This window comes from Chenopodium quinoa, unplaced genomic scaffold, assembly GCF_001683475.1.
Source record: "Chenopodium quinoa cultivar QQ74 unplaced genomic scaffold, ASM168347v1, whole genome shotgun sequence".
NCBI classification, from domain to species: domain Eukaryota; kingdom Viridiplantae; phylum Streptophyta; class Magnoliopsida; order Caryophyllales; family Amaranthaceae; genus Chenopodium; species Chenopodium quinoa.
The window spans coordinates 1742971-1769283 of NW_018742681.1; the positions used below are offsets into that span (position 1 = coordinate 1742971).

Genomic DNA, 26313 nt, shown 5'->3' on the forward strand with positions numbered 1-26313 from the left:
GCCTTTTTTTCATTAATGAGGATTAATTAGAGTATTTATAACCTTGGGAAACGTGTCAAATCCTAGGTTTTGGTTAACCTAGGGCTGACTGGGCTTCCCTCGGAATTTGGGCCTAGGTGGCCTGCTTGGCATACGGAGGTCACGTGGCGTGACACAACTGGTCCATGGTGGACATATCAACGCCTGACACGTGGCAAACTCCTATTAGCCCATGTGGCCGACACATGGTAGGCCATGATTGGTCCACTTGTCAGATGATGATTGGTAGGGAAAAATCCCCTAATTAGCTGCAATGGTTTGTTTCATGGAACGCCAAGAAATGGCAGTACCACCGTATGTGAACACATATCCAGTTTGTGATCGAGCATTATGTGGATCAGACAAATAACCTGCATCTGCAAAACCAACCAAATTTTCTTTGGACAATTTAGGGAAAAATAAACCCATATCCTTCATACCTTGGAGGTAACGAAGTATATGTTTAATCCCATTCCAATGCCTTCGGGTTGGACATGAACTAAATCTTGCCAATAAATTAACTGAAAATGATATGTCGGGTCGTGTATGACTTGCAAGGTACAGTAATGCTCCAATTGCACTAAGGTATGGTACTTCAGGACCAAGAAATTCCTCATCATTATTCCGAGGTCGAAAAGGATCCTTCTCTACATCAAGGGATCTTACAACCATAGGGCTGCTCAATGGATGCGCTGTATCCATATAAAATCTTTTTAGAACTTTTTCTATGTATGTTGATTGATGCACAAGGATTCCATTCTCTAGGTGTTCTATTTGTAACCCTAAGCAAAATTTTGTCTTTCCAAGATCTTTCATTTCAAATTCTTTCTTTAAACAATCGACGGTTACTGAAATCTCTTCAGGAGTTCCAATGATATTCAAATCATCAACATATATACACTGCAATTATAACAAATCCTGATCCAAATTTCTTTATAAAAATACATGGGCTAATAGGATCATTCTTATAACCTTCTTTCAACAAATACTCACTTAGACGGTTATACCACATACGCCCAGATTGTTTTAATCCATAAAGAGATTTGTTTAATTTAATACAGAATTGTTCTCGAGAACTAGACTTTGTTGTTTCTGGCAGCTTAAAACCTTCTGGGAGCTTCATATAAATGTCATTATCAAGTGGACCATATAAATAAGCTATTACTACATCCATCAAACGTAAGTCAAGTCCTTCTCTTATTTCCAGACTAATCAGAAATCTAAAAGTAGTCGCATCCACCACAGGAGAGTATGTCTCCTCATAATCAATACCAGGCCTTTGTGAGAATCCTTGTGCAACTAATCATGCCTTATGTCTTACAACTTCACCCTTTTCATTTCTCTTTCGCACAAAGACCCATTTATATCCCACTGGTTTTACACCTCCAGGTGTACGGACTACAGGTCCGAATACTTCTCTTTTTCCTAGAGATTTTAATTCCGCTTCAATTGCATCTTTCCATTTTGGCCAATCATTTCTTTGTTTACATTCGTCAATGGATTTTGTTTCATGATCCTCATTATTAACCAAAACATTTAATGCTATGTTGTAAGCAAAAACATCATTGTCGTCGATTTGATTTCGGTTCCATGTAATTCCAGACATGATGTAATTTATTGAAATTTCTTCATTTTCAGGTACCTTAATTTCTTCTTGTATCATGTCTAAAGTCTCTTCTGGAGGTCCTTCGAAAAAAATTTCTTCAATTTGACCATCATCAGTCACTTTCCTATTATTTTCCGAGGATTCTTATCTTTGGAACCGGGATGGCCTAACCGGTCATGCCAAACAACAAAGTTATCAGTAAACTTCAGGTTTAATATAGCATGAGATTCAATAATATTGATTTTTGTGTAGTACAAACCAATGGAGAATGTAGGTAGTTTCTCCAAAACATGTATTGTGCCTTGAGTTACAGTCGTGATTTGAAGAAATTCATTATTTTCTTCACTTACTGTCTCAATATGATAACCATTATTGCGAATATCCTTAATAAATTTCTTTGAGACAATGGGGAGTATAATGCATCAATTATTTTAATTTTAGTTCCCCAAGGAAATTTTATGTTGGCTCTTCCGGAGCCTTCAATGATATTTGTACTACCCGATATGGTACTCACATTAATTCTTTTCATCATCAAATGAGAAAAATATTTTTTATTTTTAAATATTGTATGAGTAGTTGCACTGTCGGCAAGACATAGTTCTTCACCATTCATAGTAAATTGAACTTGAGTAGTATCCATGTTCTCCACGAAGTAAAATACATGTAGAAAATTAAGCATAAAATTAATGATAATAAAATAATAAATCAATTAAAACACCCAAATAGTTTATAAATTTACAAAGCATATAATGTCCTTATTACAATCATAGAAATTAACATAAGTAAATCACTAGATTGAGTCTATTACTCAAAATTCATACAAATAGATATAATTTTAATTATTCCCTTCTGGAGTAGTGAAGAAATCAGCAACTTCTAGATGAGTTGTATTGCCAAAATCAAAAGTATTCCCTTCCGGGGAAGTGAAGAAATCAGCAACTTCTAGATGAGTTGTATTGCCATAATCAAAATCATCATTACCATCTTCAAGAACAAGGTTTGCCTCAAATTTCTTTCATTTTTTCAATGATTCTTGGTAAAGTTCAACAAGATGCTTTGGAGTTCTACAAACCCGAGACCAATGTCCTTTCACTCCACAACGGTAACATATATCAGTCTCACTTCTCTCTTTATTAACTTTATCATCCCTACGTTCCCACTTCTGGTGAGAATGTGAGTTTTTAAAGTGACCTCCACGACCTCTACCATATCCATGCCCACGACCACGACCGCGATCGCGACCTCTACCTCGACCACTACTGCTGGAATGGTCTCTGTTGATAGTTTCTTTCCCGTGATGGGTTGTCACATTCGCTTCAGGGAATGGAGTAGAGCCAACAGGACGTAATTCATGATTTTTCATTAATAGCTCGTTATTTTTCTCAGCCACAAGAAGGCAAGATATTAATTCAGAATATTTGGTAAATCCTTTCTCTCTATATTGTGTCTGCAGGACAACATTGTTTGCATGAAAAGTGGAGTATGTCTTTTCAAGCATTTCTAAATCAGTAATATTTTCTCCACATAATTTCAATTTGGAAGTTATCTTGAACATAGCTAAGTTATATTCACTAATAGATTTAAAATCTTGCAATCTCAAATTCAACCAATCATAACGAGCTTTAGGGAGTATCATTGTTTTTTGGTGGTCATATCTTTCCTTTAGATTACTCCAAAGAATTTGTGGGTCTTTCATAGTTAAATATTCATTTTTGAGCCCTTCATGTAGATGATGGCGAAGGAATATCATGGCTTTAGCCTTATCTTAAGATGTTGCCTTATTAGGCTCTTTGATTGTTTCACCAAGCCCTTTAGCATCTAGGTGTATTTCAGCATCTAACACCCATGATAAATAATTCTTTCCGGTAATATCAAGGGCCACAAATTCAAGCTTGGCAAGGTTCAACATTTTTCACTATACAAAATAATATTACAAGATAAATTATATCAGTAGCAATCATGATAAAATATAGTAGAAAATAGAAATTACTAGTGCACTCACAACAAATAGAAATTACTAAGTTGGGAAATTTCAAATATAAGTCTGACATAACAATATGTAAGAGTTTAATAATAAAAAAGAGACCTATATTACTTATCGATTAACATTATATCATATGATATCAAAATTAGGGAAGATATTACGTATGCATGATCCTTCAATGTGTGTGCGTACGTGAATGACCATACTGTGCAACATAGTTGTATGAAATTATGAAATTAGTAATGGTGTAATACATTAGACATCACTACAGTGCTATGGAAAAGGGAGGAAGACTTCCTGAAGTAGGGATTTAATTAAATGCACAAGCCCATAGCCCCTAAAGTAAACTGTCATAACATAGGACCCAGAAAGCTAATTGCATGATGGAGGGATGAAGTAAGCAGAGGGAGCATAACATAAAGTAAACTGGCATAACGTACAATTTTTTTCAAAAACTCTAGTTCATAACGTGAATAAATTTGTGTGTACGTGAATCAATCTATGTAAAAAAAATAAAATCATAAAATAAAAACCTTACATAGATGATTATGTTCCTCTGTTATATTATTTGACTATGATTTCTTTCGATTTTCGATAGCTAAAGCAATGGTGCTGATAACGTGTTATAAAATAAAAGGAAAGGGAGAATATTAGAGAGGATGTAGAAAGTAATTGTGTTGATCATACCATTTCATTAGACCATCCTACATATATACATGATGAGAATATGTAACCTATATGGACCATAAAGAGTCCATTCATGTCATCAAGTGGGAGTTACAATGTATATGGACTAATGTATATGGACTAGTGGGAGTTACAATGTATATGGACTATAAAGAGTCCATTCATGGGAGTTACAATGTAGAGTAAAGGCATATGGGGGTTACAAGGAGAATCATAATATTGGCATACACATTTATTATATTTTGTAACACAAGTCAATTAATAACATAAATATCCATTTTCAAACAAAACTACAAAAGTACACAAATAAGTGGTATGATATTTATCGTATGTCGAAATATCATGCATCATCAAAAGAATTATAAAATCGTATTTAACATTCAAGCCAAAAAATTTATCCTACAATTTTATTAATAACCCTACACATCGTCCAAGCACAAAACTAGTAAATAAATATAAATAAAAAAAAAAAAAAATGTACATCACATTTGATTTGTCAAACGACACTGACTTGGTATTAAATTTTGTCACGCAAATTACACCAAAGCAGACCGTCTGATTAACCTTACAAAAAGGAGCCTCAACTTGAGCCAAAAAGGAAAAAAATTCAAGTGATGCATGATAATTTGATACGGAGTATTTCCCACAAGAACAGCAAGCGTGAACTTGAACAACTTAAATTATTAACGACTGTTTCAAATCCAAGACACTACCATGCACATCAGTCCATATACTTCCGTTACAAAAGTTCAAAAATGATTTATTTTCAGACCTGCACTAATACCACAACAGGTCCACACTCCTAAAAGTAGCAACACTGGCAAAACCAGTTGTTCATAAACTTTGGGCAAAAGACCACAAGGCAAGATTTAAACAAAAACAAAAAAAAGGCACTTAAGCATCATCAAGGGCAAGAACTCCAGGCAGTGGTTTGCCTTCCAAAAGCTCCAAGCTGGCACCGCCTCCTGTAGAGATGTGGCTCATCTTGTCTGCAAGACCAACCTTCTCCACAGCAGCAACAGAGTCACCTCCGCCAATGATTGTGGTTACGCCCTTTCCACTAAGCTCGGCCAACTGCCTTGCTATGGCCTACAGATAAAAATGTCAAGACTCGTTTTAATCACACCATATCCATCATTTCATAATAGCTTTCAAGAATAAAAACTGATGTAGGACAGGCTTTTAACAATTAACCAATACAACAGGAGAAAATTATGGTTCAATATGGTTAAGAATCAAGACAACTTATAAAGATCATTTTACCTCAGTCCCAGCAGCGAATTTCTCAAATTCAAAAACACCCATAGGTCCATTCCATATGATGGTTTGGGTTTTATCTAAAGCCTCGCTGAAAGTGTTGATAGAATCTGGTCCAATGTCCAATCCCATCCAACCATCAGGAATAGCAGAGGCAGGTACAACCTATAAAACAGTACAATCATGAGACCACATCAATGCCATACGGTCATACCACTACTACAAATACAATGAGAGGATATCACATAAGCAAAAATAGTCACATGTACGAACCTTGCTATCAGCATCAGCAGCAAACTTGTTAGCAATTACAACATCGGTAGGCAGCATCAGGGACACTCCTTTTGCTTTTGCCTTCTCCATGAGAAGGTTTGCAAGTTCAAGCTTGTCTTCCTCTACCAAAGAGGATCCAACCGGGAGTCCTTGGGCTTTGTAAAAAGTGAATATCATCCCTCCTCCAAGTAAAAGATAGTCCACCTTAGCCAACAATGACTCAATGACACCAATCTTGGTTGACACCTTCGAGCCACCAACAATAGCAGCAAAAGGTTTCTTGGGGTTTGCCACAGCTCCAACTAGGTAGTCAAGTTCCTACAATCAATAAACACAAAAGCAATTAACAAAAATATCCTTTAGGTAAGACTTCCTTCTAGTTCAAGCTCTCCTAATGCAGGCAAGAAATTATGCAGCACAATGGTACCAATCAACAAACGGCTTTTTTGAAAAAGAAAAATAGAGAAACCAAACAGCACTTGCATAAACACGTGAACAAAAAATTACAAGCCTTCGATAAGCTTGGAAGAGGATGGCTTGTTTCTTCGTTATATTGCTGATCTACTTGCATTGACCTTAATTTAGCATGCAGTTATATGAAACTGGCAGTATATTCAACCCGTTTTCTTTTCTTTCTTTTTTTTTTATTTCATAAATCCTATTGGTAAATTCAATTCAACGCTTTACATTTTGTTCTAGACCTTACCAATGTAATCCATCTCAGGTACTACCTAGACTAAAAACCTGACTGAGCGCAATCAGGTATGAATATTTTTTTTTCTAAAGTAGTTAGCATGGCTCCAGCGTAATTTATCACATACAGATACACGCCAGATGCACATCTAAGCATCCTCATATGACAAGTATTGGACTTTTTAAAATCAACAGTAAAGAGCATGTAACACCAAAAAGGATGAGGCTGTAAAGTATGAACAGTAAACATTTTATGAGTGAAATGAATGGGCATTGACTCGAGTGATCAAACATAAGGCCAATAGTTAGCATCAACAAACACTATCAGCAACAACAAAGACCAAAATAGTGGTTGATACACTATCAGCACAATCACTCTACTTATTGCCATAGTAATGAAACAAGTACCTTTTGCATCAAAAAGCCTGCAACAGAAGGCTTTAAATACTTGGCAACACCTTCAGTAGAAGCATGAGCCCTGTGGGCGGTACCGAAAGCATCATTCACATAGACATCTGCTAGGGCAGCCAATTTCTTTGCGAACTCAGGATCATTCTTCTCTTCCTCTTTATAGAATCTCACATTCTCAAGAAGCAGAACACCTCCTTCAGGCAACTCAGCCACCAATTTCTCGACTTCCTCGCCAACGGAATCATTTGCCATTTTAACCTATACCAAATTACAGATGAAGATGAAGTGAGAATGGAAAGTGTCAGTGATATAATCAGACACCTTCCTGAATTCAACTTTTTTGTTACGGGAGGAATATCCATAATCTTTAGAGATCAACAGAAAATCATACCTCAGCTCCAAGAAGCTCAGAAAGCCTTGGGACAAGGGGCTTCAAGCTGTACTTAGGTGTAACACCTTTTGGACGTCCCTGGAAACAGAAAGGCAACCAAAGTGATAAGCAACAGCATAATAAGCAATATAACAGCCGCAATATAGTAAATCCACATACATGTGCATTCTATTGTCCAGGCACTACTTTAATACTATATTAATATCCATTGTGCCTAAGATGCAATAGTAAGCTTGTATTCCCTAGCGTGCAATGGAAATTCTACTTATCAGGAAGCACACCTTTTGCACAAATAAATCTCTGAATGAACATCACCAAGCACAAGTGCAATTTATACAACAAGGAAGTTAGAAAGCCATATAACATCGTAACTTTGTTAATCATTGAACTAGTATGAAGCAAATAGAACATAAAAAGGTACGTGTATTGATACATACAACTCCAGTATCAAATCTCACTAAAGCAATAAAATAATTATAAAACTTCATTCCGGTCAGGTTTATACTGTTTCAATTTGTTCTTGATTAGATGTAGGCCAAATGCAAGAAATTTTCAAGGCAGCTGACAATTGACAATTATAAATTTTTCGAAAATGTTATTCACAGTTGATATTCCCGAACTTCTCTTTTTACACTGTCTTGCTGGTTAAGAAGGGAACCTATACACAAATCAATGTAACTTTTGTTCCCATATACTTCGTATTACATTCCTTAAAAGTCCTAAAAGTGACCCGACACAACCCAAACCCTGAACCAAATGGCTTCTCACCTGCCAACCCAAATTGAGTTACCCATTTGCTCCCTTTAGTTACAAAGTAACCCAGTTGAAAAAATCAAAAATCATATTACTATCTTAAAAACAACATACATTGTTACACTATACAATCAACAAACCCCAGAATTACATTTGTTCTAATACACACATCAATATTACTTATGTTCCCATATACTTCGTATTACATTCCTTAAAAGTCCTAAAAGTGGCCTGACACAACCCAAACCCTGAACCAAATGGCTTCTCACCTGACAACCCAAATTGAATTACCCATTTGCTCCCTTTAGTTACAAAGTAACTCAGTTGGAAAAATCAAAAATCATATTACTACCTTAAAAACAACATACACTGTTACACTATACAATCAACAAACCCCAGAATTACATCAAAACAGAAATACATCATCAAATCTAAGGGATCATTGGCTATCATTTCCAGATTATATTTATATTTTTTTCAAAAACAAAATACTGATTTTAGACCTATATTATAAATTTTAAAAACAAATACAAAACAAAGGAAACCCAGATGCAAAATAACATCAAATAGCAAAACAACTTCTAAGGGAGAAGAACACATACTAATACAAAACAAAGGAAACCCAGATTAAAAATAACATCAAACAGCAAACCAACTAAAAAATACTTGAAAAAAATGAAAATAGAGAGAATAAATATACCAGATGACTGCAAAGAATGACCTTAGCGCCATAACCAGACAAGTATTTAATGGTGGGAATAGCAGCACGAATCCTTGTATCATCAGTGATCTTAGAATTATCATCTAATGGAACATTTAAATCAACACGAACAAATACTCTCTTTCCCTTCAAATCTGCCTCTTTAAGGGTTGATACACTTCTTTTCGTCGCCATTTTTATCCAAAATCTAATCAATAAACAAATTATTCGAGATAAAAAAAATAAATAAAAAAAAAACCAGAAAAACAGACAAACAATCAATCAGAACACGAAATGAGATTAGATCTATGGAACTTACAGAGATAGTGTGGATGTGTTGAGAGTTATGAAAACTGATGAAGTCAGAAATGAGAGATAGACGGAAGGTTCGAGAAAGTTTATATGGCAGTGGTACGGTGCAGCGTAAGCAGGTGGGTGCTAAATTGAGCCGCTTTCGTGTCACGCAAGAAGGTTTTTTTTTTTTTCCTGTGACCTTAAGATTATTAAAAAGTTTCTTACTTTTCAATTAATTAACCCCTCAAAAATACAAAAGTATATTTATAATGCGGAAAACGGAGTGATTAAAATAAAAATGACGAACCCTAACCTAAGTGATGTATAATGCTGTTTTATTCTTCAACTTTTTTCCGTTGACAATTGTAATTGTTGTTCGGTGGTCTATTTTATGAATATACTAGATGGAAGTCCGTGCGATGCACGATTTTTTCATCTAAGATTTTTAATTATTTGATTTTTGTGTTTAATAATTTCAGACAAAATTACAAAAGTTTAATATTTATTTTTTTTACTATAATTTATAATGAATTTATTAAATATAAATAAAGTGTAAATATGATATTTTTTCCATTATATAAAATATTTAATGTGAAATGATAAATTTTTAATAATTTAAATCCTAAATCATTATTCATTGTTTTACCATATCTTTTATTTCGATAGAATCACCAACCTCGTCCACAACCAACCTACTACATCAATGGATAAATTGAATTGTGAAATGTTAGCCAAACTGAAATTGATATAAATTAAATCTTTACATTTATATTAAATAAATCAATATATTTACCAATAAATGAAAAAATGTTGCGATATAAAATCAAATCTATACATTTGAATTTTTTCATCATCTCCAAAAATAACCAAAGACATCAATATATTAAGTATACAACATCTAATCGTATGCCATTACATAAACAAAAAATCGTTAAGTATTCTAAATAAATAATGTAACTAATAATTACAAATATAAATTTAAACATAAGATTTTAAAAATTATCCGGACATTGATAACCTAAAACTAACACAAAATTACTAACACAAAATTCGTTTGATGGGGTTTTTTATTTATACGAAATTTTATTTGTGTCGTACGATGTGTTAGATCTGCATATAAAAAAACATTTAGTAAATAAAACATAAACATATAATCGTTGAGTATCCCAAATTAATACAGTGTAAGTAATAATTAGAAATACTAATTTAAATATAGGATTTTAAAAATTAAGCTAAATATTACCTGGTCATTGATGACCAAAAATTAACACAAAATTACTAACACAAAATTCGCTTGATGGAGTTTTTTATTGATACGAAATTTTTGTTTGTGTCGTATGATGTGTCAATTTATAATGGTAGGTATCACAATTTTAATTTAATTATAATTAGCGAACAATTTGTATTTCTTATCATAAATACTATCAAAATTTATCTTAAAATGATAGGTATCAAACTTCATTATAACCGTTTATTGAAAGGAATGGTGTCCTTCCAACAAGTGTATTATTCCAATAAAGGGTTCAGAGTTATTAGAAAGCTAATTCTTCAGTAAGGTCAAGTGATCGGAATGCCTAGGTGGAGGCCGCTTCCGATGAGTAATATTAATGTATAATTAATATTACAGCTTAATCTTGACTAAACCCTTCGGGTCACACCTCAATCGAGTAACCGATCCGAGGCAACGAATCAATCCGAAGGATTAGATGAGTCATTAGAGTATTACGAACAAAGACGTCGGATATCGAGCTTAGAGTGTCGAAATCGAGCGTCGTAAGTCGAGTCGAATTGGAATTCGACAAGACGAGAAAAATCAACAAGCGACAAGTACGAGTTAAGCCGTAGCCTCGCATTGGCCTAGCCATGCGAATGCTAGGTTAGCTTAGGCCACGCACCATACCAAGCTTGCTAGCATCGCTGGCGCGCTAGGCGTGCTAGCATGCTAGTGCCTCGCACATAGCAGCCCAGTCGCAGCATCGCAAGGCCAGCAACACGCAAGTGCTGGGCCTCGCTAGCAGCGCGCTTTGCGTGCTTGTGCTGTGGGGCTATGCGTACTTGCGTGCTTGGCATTGCATAGCACTCGCATCGCAGCCTCACGCACCTCGCAGCGCTAGGCAGCACAGCAACACGCACCAAGAAACAGCATCGCAGCAACACATGCGTGGCCTGCTTGCTGCACGCATGCGTGTGCTAGCTGGCTGGCTGCGCTTCCCAGCCTTGGTGCTAGGTGCTAGCTGGCAGCCTTGGCAGCCAAGGCAGGCTACCAGCCAGCCATGTGGCGTGGTCAACCGGGTCAAGGGAGAGGACCAATTGCTTGGTGTTTGGCTTGGGAAGAAAGGTGTTTTGGTCCCCTCTTTGGTGGTCCTCACCAACCCATGCTCTCCATGTGACACTTGGAGCTTGTTGATTGCTTTGTATTTTAATTATTTTTTTATTAAAATAAATTGGTGGAAAAATGCAATTCTCCCACATTGATGGGAGAAGGAAGATCAAGTCTCCTTTCCCCATAAATACCCAAGTTTTGGGTTTGGGAAAAATCACTTGAGTTGAACTCGATAAGGCATCTCCCTATAGGTGAGTGACAACGTGCTTTAGTGCGCGGTTTTAGGGTGATTTAGTGCTCACTTATTGCCATATTCTAGCTATTTTGCTCACTTATCGCTCTGTTTCCGCACTTTCATCATATTTGTCATGCTTCACGGGTTTTGTTAGTGTTTTGATGCACTTTTAGGGATGGTTGGACCCCTACGGGACATCCCGATGGTTAGGATAGAAGCCATGGCCTTGAGGTATCCTTGGCTAAGCTTGAATTTCATTTGAAGACCTCCTGGAAGCTGCACGACCATGCATGATGCTTGGCACGGCCGTGCAAGGGAGTTTGAATATTGGCAAAGCCCTCTGAGAAGGATGCACGGGCGTGCAGAGATTGGCACGCCCGTGCTGGAAGCTGCATGACCATGTAAGGTATTGGCTTGACCGTGCAAGTTAGCTGCTAATAACGTCGAAGCTTCTGCCCTGGATGCACGCCCATGCCACAAACTGGCACGCCCGTGCCAGGCCCCTGCTCCAGTTTTCAGCTCTTCTGACCCTGCTGCACGGCCGTGCAGTGTTTGGCACGCCCGTGCCGATCTATTTCAGAGCAGTTTCTTGTTCTCTCCGCCCCCTTTGTTTTGGACTATTATAAATAGATTAATTGCCTCACTTATGAGGAGAGACAGATTTTAGAGAGAGAAAAGGCTTGTAATATCACCCCTTGTTGGGTCTTAAACAATTTTCTTAAAATTTTAGCTTAGATTTCATCAACTTTGACATTTTTGTACTAGTATTCAAGATTATTACCAAGATTTGGTAACATTTGTAATCAAGATTTTGAAGCTTCATTTTAGTAACTTTTCTCTTCTACTTTACTTGTTTTCTTATTTATCATGCTATACCTTGTTATTTGAATCCTTTTTAGTTCTTTGATGATTGTTGTTGAATGTTAGTTCTTTTTTTAGTAAGATACTATTCCAAGTTTGTTGAGCAAGATAGAACCCTAGATTTTGATTTTGTGCTTTTCAATATGATGTGTGAGTAGTTCCTTAGCTAGGGGTTGGGTGAAACCCAGCCTAATGGTGATTATGTGAGTTTGGGAGTGATTTTGATGATGGATCGTGATTAAAATGGATTATATGGGATTGCTTATTAGTTCTTCATGATAGGAGTAATTAACCTAGATTATCGAACTTGATGGCATGAAATGTTTGGTTCGACATGGAAATGTGAGTTGATTGTTTCATTACCTATTACAATATGATTATGTATCTTTTGTTGCTAAGTTAATGAGGGATCTAAGCTTAGTGATTTGAGTTGTTTTCATATCGTTTGAAGTTGGTCTTGCATGTGGTCTTTGCTACTCCATTATCCTTGCTCCTCCCTATTTGTATAATTGCTATTGGTTGAGTGAATCCCATTCCCCTAGTGTTTTAATTCCTTGAATTCAATCCTTAGTTGTAGTTTGTTAGTTAATCACCACTTATACCTTGACTTCGATTTAGCTTGAGCGTTAAGATTATTTAGCAATTGATTCCCGTTCTCCGTGGACCGAACCCTTGCTTGCCATTGTACTTGTTTGAGTGAGGTGTTTGTTATAAATGTGTTTGACCTAGCCTAGATTGTGCGACCGATTTAGCGCTTGTCAAAATGGCGCCGTTGTCGGGGAACGGTGTCAATGCTTGATTGTTTTTGATTGCTTGAGTCTAGGTCTTTGTGTATAATTTTGTTTTTATTTTTATTTTTTAATTTATTATTTTTTTGTTTGTTTGATTGTTTTTGTTAAAAAAAATAAAAAATAAAAAAATGGCATGTTTCTCATTTCCTCAATATGATAATGAGCCTTTTTGTGACTATTTCAATAGACTTGAGGGATTTGTAGATCATAATTATTGTAGTCTTTGGGAGGCTTGTGTGATTTGTTATTTTGGTTTGAATGAGCAAACTAGGGATATTGTTGAAAGCATGTATAATGGTGAATTTAGAGCATTATCAATTGATGATTCTTGGGATTTTTATGTATGGTTTGCTAGGGATGTTTATAATAGGGGTAATCATGTTTCTAATATTGATGTGCAATGTGTCAATTCTTCTAATGTTAGCATAAATTCCCATGATTTGTCACATGATCCCATTAGTGAACCTAGAACAAATTATTTCAACTCTATTTCCCCTATTGTTCATGATGATGAGGTGCATTCCAATGTTGATGAGCATGGTGTGTTTCAATATTCTTCTTTATTTAGCATGCCTTCTTGTGATGTACCTTTTTCTTCCAATAATGAATCTTATATGCTTGATTGTGCCCCCTCTCCCCATGATGATGATTATACTCATCCTTCTAATGTTGATGCTTACAATCTTGGTTGTGATCCTTCTCCCCTTGTTAACCCTCAATTTTCTTCATCTAATGAATCTCCGATTAATTATTTAGAATCCCTTATTAGGTGTGTTGAGCTTGATTCTACTTTTGGGCCAAGTAAGGAGTTGTTTTTAAATTCTATGAGAAGTCAATTGGAGATGATGAATATGAGTGAAGAGCGTATTGAGGAGGTAATAAGGAGAAAGGAAGAGCTAGAAAGCCAATTGTTATCTTTATTGCAGGATCTTGAATCTTTCAAATCCCACGTGTGTATTGAGGATGATGATAGTGATGATGATGTTTTTGTGCAATCAAAAGAGTGTGAGGAAGACATTAGTGAGCTTTTGAGTGAAGGAAAGAGAGTTGAGAATGAATTAAATGATGATTTTGTGAATCCAAACCCCCTTTCTTATTTTGATGAAGTGCATGTTTGTGATTCTTCTATTCATGAGTATTTGGACTCATTTGAGGTTATATCCCATATATTTTGTGAGGTTCAAATGAAAAATCATAGCTTTTTGAGTGAATTCATTGAGAATGCTTCATGGGAAAGAGATGAGTTTGAGATGAATTTGCATCCATTCATACATGGTTTTGAGACTTTGGGCTTTGGGATTTCTAAGGGGAATATTGTTCAAAAGTCAAACACATTCAAATAAAGCTATTTGAATCAAATGAGAGTCAAATACATTCAAACAAAGCTAATTAAATCAAATAAAAGTCAAATACATTCTACAAAGCAAATTGAATCAAATGAAAGTCAAACACATTCAAACAAAGCTATTTGAATCAAATGAAAGTCAAATACATTCTACAAAGCTAATTGAATCAAATGAAAGTCAAACACATTCAAACAAAGCTATTTGAATCAAATGAAAGTCAAACACATTCAAACAAAGGAATTTGAATCAAATGAAAGTCAAACACATTCAAATAAAGCTATTTGAATCAAATGAGAGTCAAATAAATTCAAACAAAGCTAATTAAATCTAATAAAAGTCAAATACATTCTACAAAGCAAATTGAATCAAATGAAAGTCAAACACATTCAAACAATGCTATTTGAATCAAATGAAAGTCGAACACATTCAAACAAAGGAATTTGAATCAAATGAATGTCAAACACATTCAAATAAAGCTATTTAAATCAAATAAATGTCAAATAAATTCTATAAAGCTATTTGAATCAAATGAAAGTCAAACAAATTCAAACAAAGCTATTTGAATCAAATGAAAGTCAAATACATTATACAAAGCTAATTGAATCAAATGAAAGTCAAACACATTCAAACAAAGCTATTTTAATCAAATGAAAGTCAAATACATTCTACAAAGTTAATTGAATCAAATTAAAGTCAAACACATTCAAACAAAGCTAATTGAATCAAATAAATGTCAAATACATTCTATAAAGCTATTTAAATCAAATGAAAGTCAAACACATTCCAACAAAGCTATTTGAATAAAATGAAAGTCAAATACATTCTACAAAGCAAATCGAATCAAATGAAAGTCAAACACATTCAAACAAAGCTATTTGAATCAAATGAAAGTCAAATACATTCTACAAAGCTAATTGAATCAAATGAAAGTCAAACACATTCAAACAAAGCTATTTTAATCAAATGAAAGTCAAATACATTCTACAAAGCTAGTTGAATCAAATGAAAGTCAAGCACATTCAAACAATGCTATTTGTATCAAATGAAAGTCGAACACATTCAAACAAAGGAATTTGAATCAAATGAAAGTCAAACACATTCAAATAAAGCTATTTGAATCAAATGAGAGTCAAATACATTCAAACAAAGCTAATTAAATCAAATAAAAGTCAAATACATTCTACAAAGCAAATTGAATCAAATGAAAGTCAAACACATTCAAACAAAGCTATTTTAATCAAATGAAAGTCAAACACATTCTACAAAGCTAGTTGAATCAAATGAAAGTCAAGCACATTCAAACAATGCTATTTGAATCAAATGAAAGTCGAACACATTCAAACAAAGGAATTTGAATCAAATGAAAGTAAAACACATGCAAATAAAGCTATTTAAATAAAATAAATGTCAAATAAATTCTATAAAGCTATTTGAATCAAATGAAAGTCAAACACATTCAAACAAAGATATTTGAATCAAATGAAAGTCAAATACATTCTACAAAGCTAATTGAATCAAATGAAAGTCAAACACATTCAAACAAAGCTATTTTAATCAAATGAAAGTCAAATACATTCTACAAAGCTAATTGAATCAAATGAAAGTCAAACACATTCAAACAAAGCTATTTAAATCAAATAAATGTCAAATACATTCTATAAAGCTAATTGAATCAAATGAAAGTCAAACACATTCAAACAAAGCTATTTGAATCAAATGAAAGTCAAACACATTCAAACAAAGGAATTTGAATCAAATGAAAGTCAAAAACACATTCAAATAAAGCTATTTGAATCAAATGAGAGTCAAATAAATTCAAACAAAGCTAATTAAATCTAATAAAAGTCAAATACATTCTACAAAGCAAATTGAATCAAATGAAAGTCAAACACATTCAAACAAAGCTATTTGAATCAAATAAAAGTCAAATACATTCTACAAAGCAAATCGAATCAAATGAAAGTCAAACACATTCAAACAAAGCTATTTTAATCAAATGAAAGTCAAATACATTCTACAAAGTTAATTGAATCAAATTAAAGTCAAACACATTCAAACAAAGCTAATTGAATCAAATAAATGTCAAATACATTCTATAAAGCTATTTAAATCAAATGAAAGTCAAACACATTCCAACAAAGCTATTTGAATCAAATGAAAGTCAAATACATTCTACAAAGCAAATCGAATCAAATGAAAGTCAAACACATTCAAACAAAGCTATTTGAATCAAATGAAAGTCAAATACATTCTACAAAGCTAATTGAATCAAATGAAAGTCAAACACATTCAAACAAAGCTATTTTAATCAAATGAAAGTCAAATACATTCTACAAAGCTAGTTGAATCAAATGAAAGTCAAGCACATTCAAACAATGCTATTTGTATCAAATGAAAGTCGAACACATTCAAACAAAGGAATTTGAATCAAATGAAAGTCAAACACATTCAAATAAAGCTATTTGAATCAAATGAGAGTCAAATACATTCAAACAAAGCTAATTAAATCAAATAAAAGTCAAATACATTCTACAAAGCAAACTGAATCAAATGAAAGTCAAACACATTCAAACAAAGCTATTTTAATCAAATGAAAGTCAAACACATTCTACAAAGCTAGTTGAATCAAATGAAAGTCAAGCACATTCAAACAATGCTATTTGAATCAAATGAAAGTCGAACACATTCAAACAAAGGAATTTGAATCAAATGAAAGTAAAACACATGCAAATAAAGCTATTTAAATAAAATAAATGTCAAATAAATTCTATAAAGCTATTTGAATCAAATGAAAGTCAAACACATTTAAACAAAGCTATTTGAATCAAATGAAAGTCAAATACATTCTACAAAGCTAATTGAATCAAATGAAAGTCAAACACATTCAAACAAAGCTATTTTAATCAAATGAAAGTCAAATACATTCTACAATGCTAATTGAATCAAATGAAAGCCAAACACATTCAAACAAAGCTATTTAAATCAAATAAATGTCAAATACATTCTATAAAGCTAATTGAATCAAATGAAAGTCAAACACATTCAAACAAAGCTATTTGAATCAAATGAAAGTCAAACACATTCAAACAAAGGAATTTGAATCAAATGAAAGTCAAAAACACATTCAAATAAAGTTATTTGAATCAAATGAGAGTCAAATAAATTCAAACAAAGCTAATTAAAACTAATAAAAGTCAAATACATTCTACAAAGCAAATTGAATCAAATGAAAGTCAAACACATTCAAACAAAGTTATTTGAATCAAATAAAAGTCAAATACATTCTACAAAGCAAATCGAATCAAATGAAAGTCAAACACATTCAAACAAAGCTATTTTAATCAAATGAAAGTCAAACACATTCAAACAAAGCTATTTGAATCAAATAAAAGTCAAATACATTGTACAAAGCAAATCGAATCAAATGAAAGTCAAACACATTCAAACAAAGGAATTTGAATCAAATGAAAGTCAAACACATTCAAATAAAGCTATTTGAATCAAATGAGAGTCAAATACATTCAAACAAAGCTAATTAAATCAAACAAAAGTCAAATACTTTCTACAAAGCAAATTGAATCAAATGAAAGTCAAACACATTCAAACAAAGCTATTTTAATCAAATGAAAGTCAAATACATTCTACAAAGCTAATTGAATCAAATGAAAGTCAAACACATTCAAACAAAGCTATTTAAGTCAAATAAATGTCAAATACATTCTATAAAGCTACTTGAATCAAATGAGAGTCAAATACATTCAAACAAAGCTAATTAAATCAAATAAAAGTCAAATACATTCTACAAAGCAAATTGAATCAAATGAAAGTCAAACACATTCAAACAAAGCTATTTAAATCAAATAAATGTCAAATACATTCTATAAAGCTATTTGAATCAAATGAAAGTCGAACACATTCAAACAAAGGAATTTGAATCAAATGAAAGTCAAACACATTCAAATAAAGCTATTTGAATCAAATGAGAGTCAAATACATTCAAACAAAGCTAATTAAATCAAATAAAAGTCAAATACATTCTACAAAGCAAATTGAATCAAATGAAAGTCAAACACATTCAAACAAAGCTATTTGAATCAAATAAAAGTCAAATACATTCTACAAAGCAAATCGAACTAAATGAAAGTCAAACACATTCAAACAAAGCTATTTTAATCAAATGAAAGTCAAATACATTCTACAAAGCAAATTGAATCAAATGAAAGTCAAACACATTCAAACAAAGCTATTTGAATCAAATGAAAGTCAAATACACTCTACAAAGCTAATTAAATCAAATGAAAGTCAAACACATTCAAACAAAGCTATTTTAATAAAATGAAAGTCAAATACATTCTATAAAGCTAGTTGAATCAAATGAAAGTCAAGCACATTCAAACAATGCTATTTGAATCAAATGAAAGTCGAACACATTCAAACACAGGAATTTGAATCAAATGAAAGTCAAACACATTCAAATAAGCCATGTCCTTAGCCGTCTCAGATCATTCCTTAAGTGTCGTTCTCCTTGCTGAGAAAGACGACAACCAGCTCCCGGTCTACTTTATAAGCCATGTCCTCCGGAATGTCGAACTTCGCTATCCCATGATCGAAAAATTCGGTCTGGCTTTGTTCAAAGCAGTCAAGCGATTGAAACCTTATTTCCTGGCTCATCCAGTTACCGTCTATACTGACCAACCGCTCAAAAGGCCTATGACCACTTTAGAGTCATTCGGAAGAATGATTAAATGGGCTGTGGAAATTCAAAGTCTAGAAATCACTTTCGAACCTAGGCGGGTAGTGAAGGGTCAGGCGTTTGCCGACTTCATTGTTGAAATGACAAGGCCGATATAGCTGGATAAAACTGATCAAGTTTGGAAAGTATATATAGACGGGAGCTCTACTGTGAACGATTGTGGGGCAGGCGTAATTTGTCATTCCCCAGAGGGGGACAAATACGAGTATGCTCTACGATTCAAGTTTCAAGTTTCAAATAATGAAGCAGAGTACGAGACCCTGCTGGCCGGTATCCGCATGTGTAAGGCAGCCGGGGCAAAGAAGGTGGACGTCTGCTCTGATTCTCAACTCATCGTTAGCCAGTACAACGGTGATTATGAGGCCACCCATCCAGTGATGATTAAGTATCTTCAGGCGGTCAAGGAGGAGGCTGGGGCATTTAATGAATTCAATCTAAGTCAAGTACCCAGGTCCGAGAATAATCAGGCGGATGCACTATCAAAATTGGCATCATCCGCCACATGTGATATGCCTAGGTCAGTCTTCTGGGAAGTCATGGAAAAGAAAAGCATTGAACATGATCCCATTGGAGTTCTAGATCGAAGCTCCACTTGGATGGACCCCATCCGGGACTACTTGGTAGACAGCACTCTACCGGGTGTCTCATCAGAGGCGGCTGCTCTTAAAAGATGAGCATTAAGCTTCGTAATGCACAAAGGTGAACTCTTCCAGAAGGGTTACCTGCAGCCGCTATTCAAATGTGTTACCCCAGAAAGGGGAAAGGAAATACTAGAAAATCTGCATGCCGGCTTCTGTGGATCACACATTGGCGGGAAGACTCTTGCCAAAAGAGCCAGACGTCAAGGATACTTTTGGCCCACTCTCGAGGAAGACGCATTAGATCTGGTAAAAAGATGTGACAAGTGCCAGAAGTTTGGCCGCCTGATCCAACAGCCGGCCCACTGATTTAACGGCTATTCACAGCCCTATTCCCTTTGCCAAATGGGGCATGGACATTTTGGGGCCATACACTCCTGTCCCAGGCAGCAAAAAATACATTTTAGTGGCTGTTGATTACTTCACTAAGTGGGTTGAGGCCGAGGCGGTAAAGGGCATCAAAACTAAGGATGTCATCTCATTCATTTGGAGAAATGTCATCACCCGGTTCGTTGTACCTATGTCAATGGTCTTTGACAATGGCCCCCAGTTCGAAACGCCTGTCCTAAAGACTTGGTTGCAAAATCAAGGGATTTCCCATTACTTTGCATCTGTTGGCCGTCCTCAAGCAAACAGTCAGGTTGAAGCTTTTAACAAGCTCATCTCAGGCGGAATAAAGAAGAAGATAGAAAAAGCAGGCGGTCTTTGGGTAGAGGAACTTACTCATGTTCTTTGGTCTATCAGAACTATTGAGAAGGGGTCAATAGGATAAACTCCATTTCTTATGGCATATGGCACAAAGGCGGTGCTTCCCATTGAATTATATGAGCCAACACTTCGAATCATGTTATATGATGAAGAGGCAAATTGGGAAGCCATGCACCTGGCTTTGGATACTCTTCCTGAAAGAAGAGGCAATGCCGCCTTGCGTCATTAAATCTACCGTCTGCGAATGACGAGGGCCTACAACAAAAGGGTGCGCAAACGCCCCCTCAAAATTAGTGATTTTGTTTTACGATAGCTTGAGGCAACCGGTAGGGTGAACGAACAAGGGAAACTGACCCCAAACTGGGAAGGACCCTACCGGATTTTTGAAGAAGTTAGAAACGGCACATACCGCCTGGAAACCCCAGACGGAATGCGGCTGCCTCGTACCTGGAATGTAGATAACTTGAAAAAGTACTACTTCTAAGGAATTTGTAATTTTTTGTAAATAGTATTGAAATGTGAAAGCATATAATTTCCATTCATACAATTGTATTAGCACCTATCTAGTGTAGAAACACAGACGGAAGAACACTTATTAAAAACCACTGCTCCAAAAAGAGCAGTCATCCGGCGACACCCATCCGGGTGAAATCGTTGAAGAGAACAGCTCCCTTCCGGGTGGTACATTGTTCTAGCGATCAAATGACTCAAACGACATTTACTTAAAAGAAACTCGCAGCCGTTAGAAATGATCCTTCGCATCTAGGATTCATCCGGCAAGGACCCAAAAGTGGTCCATCCGGCAAAGTAAAAATCCTAGTGTGGGTTAATGCAACCGGGTTTTATCTAAAAGCCACCCAAACAGTTTTTGCAACCCATCCGGCTGCCAATGAAACGGTTGCCTATTTACCGTTGGAGTAAACAGTTGGCCATTTCAGGGGCATTTTATTGTACCAGCCGGAGTAGGAGTAGATCAACCATTGATCACCCATCCGGCTGCCAATGAAACGGCTGCCTGTTTACCGTTGGAGTAAACAGTTGGCCATTCCAGGGGCATGTTATTGTACCAGCCGGAGTAGGAGTAGATCAACCATTGATCACCCATCCGGCTGCTAATGAAACGGCTGCTTGTTTACCGTTGGAGTAAACAGTTGGCCATTTCAGGGGCATTTTATTGTACTTTCCAGAGTAGGAGTAGATCAACCATTGATCACCCATCCAGCTGCCAATGAAACGGCTGCCTGTTTACCATTGGAGTAAACAGTTAGCCATTTAGGGCCATATCATGGTATCATCACTTCATCCGGCGTAAAATAGAACGGCTGCTCATTTACCGTTGGAGTAAATAAACAGCCATTCTACTTTGGAAGAATATTAACCAGATGAGTAGTAAAAGCTTTGTAATACTTGTAGAAATTGCATAAATAAAAATTCAATAGAGAGAATATAAAATAGAAAAACCGACTGCGTCGGCCAGTAGATTAGAAAAATTTTCAAATGTTAACCGGACCCTTGTCCGGGAAAAGTACATTGATGCACACGGCACGCAGGCCGGTAAAAGAAGTTATATATAAAAAAAGAAGAGAGAGATTCATTGCTGCTCCTGCTGCTGTTGTTGCTCCTGCTGCTGCTCCTGCACCTGCTCTTGAGCCGGCTCTTGAGTCTGCGCTTGCTGCTCTCCCTCTTGCTGCTCTTCTTCGACCAAACCGACCCACTCCTTGAAGGAAGCAGGCGGGTCCAGTCCAAGGACCTTGGCATCATATACCTCTGAGGCATACTTATACCTAAGGTCGAAGAACTCGTAGTCATAGTCTGGGTGTATGAGCCCCCAGGCGAGCTTCATGCGCTCCTCATTGTCGGTCTCGTTCTCAGCAATCAGGCGGCGTTGTTCTTTTTGGAGCTCTTCTTTATGAGCCGCCTGACTAGAAGCTAGTTCATTTTTTAGTCAATTGTTGTCAGCACGAAGGTCGGCGTTTTCCTTGTCAGCTCCTTCCAAAGCCTTGAGATCGGCTTGGAGATTTTTGACCTTCAGATCTAGCTCATCCGCCCTCGCCTTTTCCGCCTCAGCAGCCTCAATAGTTTTCTTCAGCAATTCCTCCTGTTCCAACTCTCACCGTTTAGTTTCCATGTCATATCTAATGGCATTGTATTGGGAAACATCAATGAGCTCAAATGCCCGTCTCTGGGCATCCCTTACCTCCTCTTGCTTCTTGCGCAAGGGGACTTGAAGCCCGTTAACTCTCAGCATCACCTGTGATATCAGCCGGTAGAGGAATGTTAGAATTATTTTTAAACAACAACTAAAGCGCGAACAAAGAAATTACAAGGAGGTGATGCATCCGGTAAAATTACTTCAGCCAGGAGAGAAGTGATCCGGTCAATGTTGACTCTATGCACAGCCGGCACAACCTCTTTCTCGGTCCGGGTTAGGGTCCGGATCATCCTCTTGGCGTACTGTTGATAGTTTGGCCGGCTGGAGGTAGCATCTGCAATGAGAGATTTATCTGTCAGGTGTTGGGCATACGCGGCGCTAATATTCTGACGGCTGCCAAAAGAATCCCCGGATTGGCAAGCTTGGGTCTTTACTTGCATAGGCCCAAGCGGCCAGGGGGGATCAAAGACAAAAGTCATACCTTTGTCGGACTGTGGGGTAGTATCACCCCCAGCCGCGTTTGAGCCAGTACCCGTTTGAGTCTGGCCAGCCGGAGTCACCGCCTCCTTTATACCCTCATCCACCACTTCAATGGTGGGAACAATTCCACTAAGGCTCTTGCCTGCAGTGGTAGGCCTGCCTCCTGCAGGCGGTTTTGGAATAGACTTAGCCGGCGGGGGAACCGGCATCTTCAGTGCCTTAGCAGCAGGCAGAGGAATGTCCCCCGCCGGTCTTTTGACCATCTTAGACAAGGAGCGAGGAACGAGGAACGACTTTGTTCCCGGCCTGCAAATATACAAAACCAACCGGTTAATGTCAACACAGCATACAGATGCTACAACCAGTGAAGTAGATGAAATAAATGTTACCCCGCTGTCTTTAGCCGCCAGCTGCGACTTTTTCTTCTCAATTTGCTCCTTCCGAAGCAAAGCGGCTGAGGTAGCCGGTGTCTTTTCTTTTGGTATCTTCTCCATCGCAACTTCTGCAAAAACAAAAGAAGAATGGTTAATATGCAGTATAAAGTACCAATATCAGGCGGCAAAGGCCGGTGAATAATAAAAACCTACTCTTAGGAAACATGGTGCTAAGGTTGCAGACGGAGAGAAACACCTCATCCTTCAACCAGTCCGGGTGGGGCACCCAGAATTGAGGAACTATTATCTCGCTCCCATCATCCAGGCGGAGGGTTGTCTTTTTGAAGAGACCCTTCTCCATGATTTGGTCCCATGCCTCGCTTGGCACTCTAGGCAGAGCACACTTCCTACCAAGCAAAGCTGGGTATTTATTGTATCTACGCAGCCGGCGATTAAGTTGAGGAGATGGTGAAGAGACGGCATAAAATTTGCTCTTCCAGCTACTCCATTTGGACAGTTTGTCCAACATCATCATATATTCCGGGTGCGTGGTTAGAGTATACCATGCATTCCACCCACCCGGCGCCCTGCTGAGATAATGCATGTGTGCAAAGGCTTCCCAGCTTGGTTTGACCTCCTGCATCTCCCAGGTGGCAATGTATCCAAGAATGTTGACCCATGAGTTGGGGGTCAACTGCCATACACCCAAGTCATACCCCCTTAGTATGGCTTTAATGCAGCGGTGAAGGGGGAAACGGAGGCCGGCTGTGAACGCCGCCTCATAGCAGCCAAAGTAGTTGTCGGCATTGTCCACGTCGTCGGTCCAAACGACGCTTGCCTCTACAGGCGGGACAACCACTTCCCAGTCCTCCCCTACCGGCTTCTTCTCCAAGAAAGCAGGTAGTGTTGCATTTAGAGTAACCACATCCCTGGCGGACATGGTCATGTCGGTAAGGTCGCCTGCAGTCGGCCACTTATAGGCTTCCTCATCAATAGGGGCAGCCGTTCCAGGAGACTCCTCATCAGAGCCGGACCCCTTTTCATCTGATTCTTCGCCGAATTCCTTGGCATTAGAACCAGAGCTACCCAATATGCTATCACCCGGTGTGCTAGGTTCACCCAGGGAGTCCTGCGGAGTATTTTCATTTGGAACCCTCTCAGACGGTCCCTCCATCTGATCATCATCTAAATGGTCATCATGATCTACGGTTGTGTCATCAGACTTGTAGTCAGGATCTACTGCCGTCCATCTAATCCGGGCCATTCTGTCCTGCACATGAACAGAAACGGTCGGTTTCGAAGTAGGAGAAGGTTATCCCAAGCACCCCCAGACGGCAGTCCTAGTCCTAGACTCAGCCGTCCCTGGTGACCGGCTGACCACTGTCAAAGGCTGTGCCGTGTTTATATTGGTGGAGTCCATGTCCTAACTCTATATGCACAGCCGGAAAATAAAGGGAAAATAATTACTAAGGATACAGACGGTACCTTAGAATTTGAAGCTTGGTATGTGGAAATGGGCTTGAAGTCACCTCAGGTGGAGAACTCCACGAATGTGTTTAAAGCTGAAAAGACAAAAGCACAAGTTAGCCAGTTATTCATAAGCTTAGTCAAAGACACCACAGACAGCATTTACCGCCTATGGTTGTTTAGAACTAGCTAGATAATTGTAAAGATCACTCAACGATACCCCAGACGGTATTCAGTGAGCTAGGTCAGAAGTATCCCAGACGGTGTAAGACCAGATGGGGGTTTTTTTGACAAACATTTGTAAAGACTAGCTAGATAATTGTAAAGCTCTCTATAATACCCTAGGCGGTATTCAGCGAGCTAAGTCAGAAGTACCCCAGACGGTATAAGTGAAAGGAATGGTGTCCTTCCAACAAGTGTATTCTTCCGATAGAGGGTTCAGAATTATTACAGAGATAATTCTTCAGTAAGGTCAAGTGATCGGAATGCCTAGGTGGAGGCCGCTTCCGATCAGTAATATCAATGTACAATTGATATTATAGCTTAATCTTAACTAAACCCTTCGGGTCGAACCCAATCGAACCACCGATCTGAGACGACGAATTAATCCGAAAGGATTTAATGAGTCAGCAGAGTTTTACGAATACAGACGTCGAAAATCGAGCCTAGGGCGTCGAGACCGAGCATCGCAAAATCACAAGCGACAAGTACGACTGTAGCCGTAGTACCACAATGGTCTAACCATGTGGATGCTAGGCTAGTTCAGCCAGCATGCACCTAGCACGGCTAGGTGCAAACCTAAGCACACTAGGTGTGCTAGGCGCACCATCGCAAGCTCAAGGTGCACCATCGCATCCTAGGCGCACCATCGCAGCCTAGGCGTGCGCATGGCAAGCTATCGCAAGCGCCACAAGCACCAGGCAGCCCATCGCAGCTAGCAGCGTGCTAGCCTGGGTGCCTGGGTGGGCAAGGCAGGCTATCGCAGCACCCTAGCACCACGCACAGCACCATCGTAGTGCTAGGCACATGCGTGTGTGCGTGTGCGTGTGCACCGTCGCCCAGCAGCACGAAGCTGTGTGCTTGTGTGCGTGCTTTTGCATGGCAGCACCAAGCACAGC

The 26313-nt window shown here is 37.3% G+C and overlaps 2 protein-coding genes across 2 annotated transcripts; both read right to left on the reverse strand.

Annotated features, from left to right (window-relative positions):
- Window positions 1–279: 279 nt before the first annotated feature.
- Window positions 280–720, reverse strand: LOC110722468 (uncharacterized mitochondrial protein AtMg00240-like). Its single transcript, XM_021901738.1, has one exon. It carries the CDS (start codon window positions 718–720, stop codon window positions 280–282), a length of 441 nt encoding a protein of 146 aa, XP_021757430.1.
- A 4067-nt stretch (window positions 721–4787) lies between these two features.
- On the reverse strand, window positions 4788–9249 carry LOC110722396 (phosphoglycerate kinase 3, cytosolic). Its single transcript, XM_021901663.1, has 7 exons — window positions 9093–9249; window positions 8774–8981; window positions 7321–7398; window positions 6927–7187; window positions 5826–6143; window positions 5559–5717; window positions 4788–5384 (listed from the first exon to the last, which is right to left on the reverse strand). The coding sequence occupies exons 2-7, from the start codon at window positions 8966–8968 to the stop codon at window positions 5190–5192; spliced, it is 1206 nt and encodes a 401-aa protein (XP_021757355.1). The 5' UTR covers window positions 8969–8981; window positions 9093–9249; the 3' UTR covers window positions 4788–5189.
- Between the last annotated feature and the right edge of the window lie 17064 nt (window positions 9250–26313).

Bases quoted from the DNA above. Each gene is read 5' to 3' on its own strand.
- LOC110722468 (XM_021901738.1), bottom strand. From the start codon at position 720: ATGGATACAGCGCATCCATTGAGCAGCCCTATGGTTGTAAGATCCCTT.
- LOC110722396 (XM_021901663.1), bottom strand. From the start codon at position 8,968: ATGGCGACGAAAAGAAGTGTATCAACCCTTAAAGAGGCAGATTTGAAG. The intron at 6,144-6,926 runs GTACTTGTTTCA...TATTGATTGTAG, and splicing joins CAGGCTTTTTGATGCAAAAG to GAACTTGACTACCTAGTTGG. The intron at 5,718-5,825 runs GTTCGTACATGT...ACTGTTTTATAG, and splicing joins CTGCTGATGCTGATAGCAAG to GTTGTACCTGCCTCTGCTAT.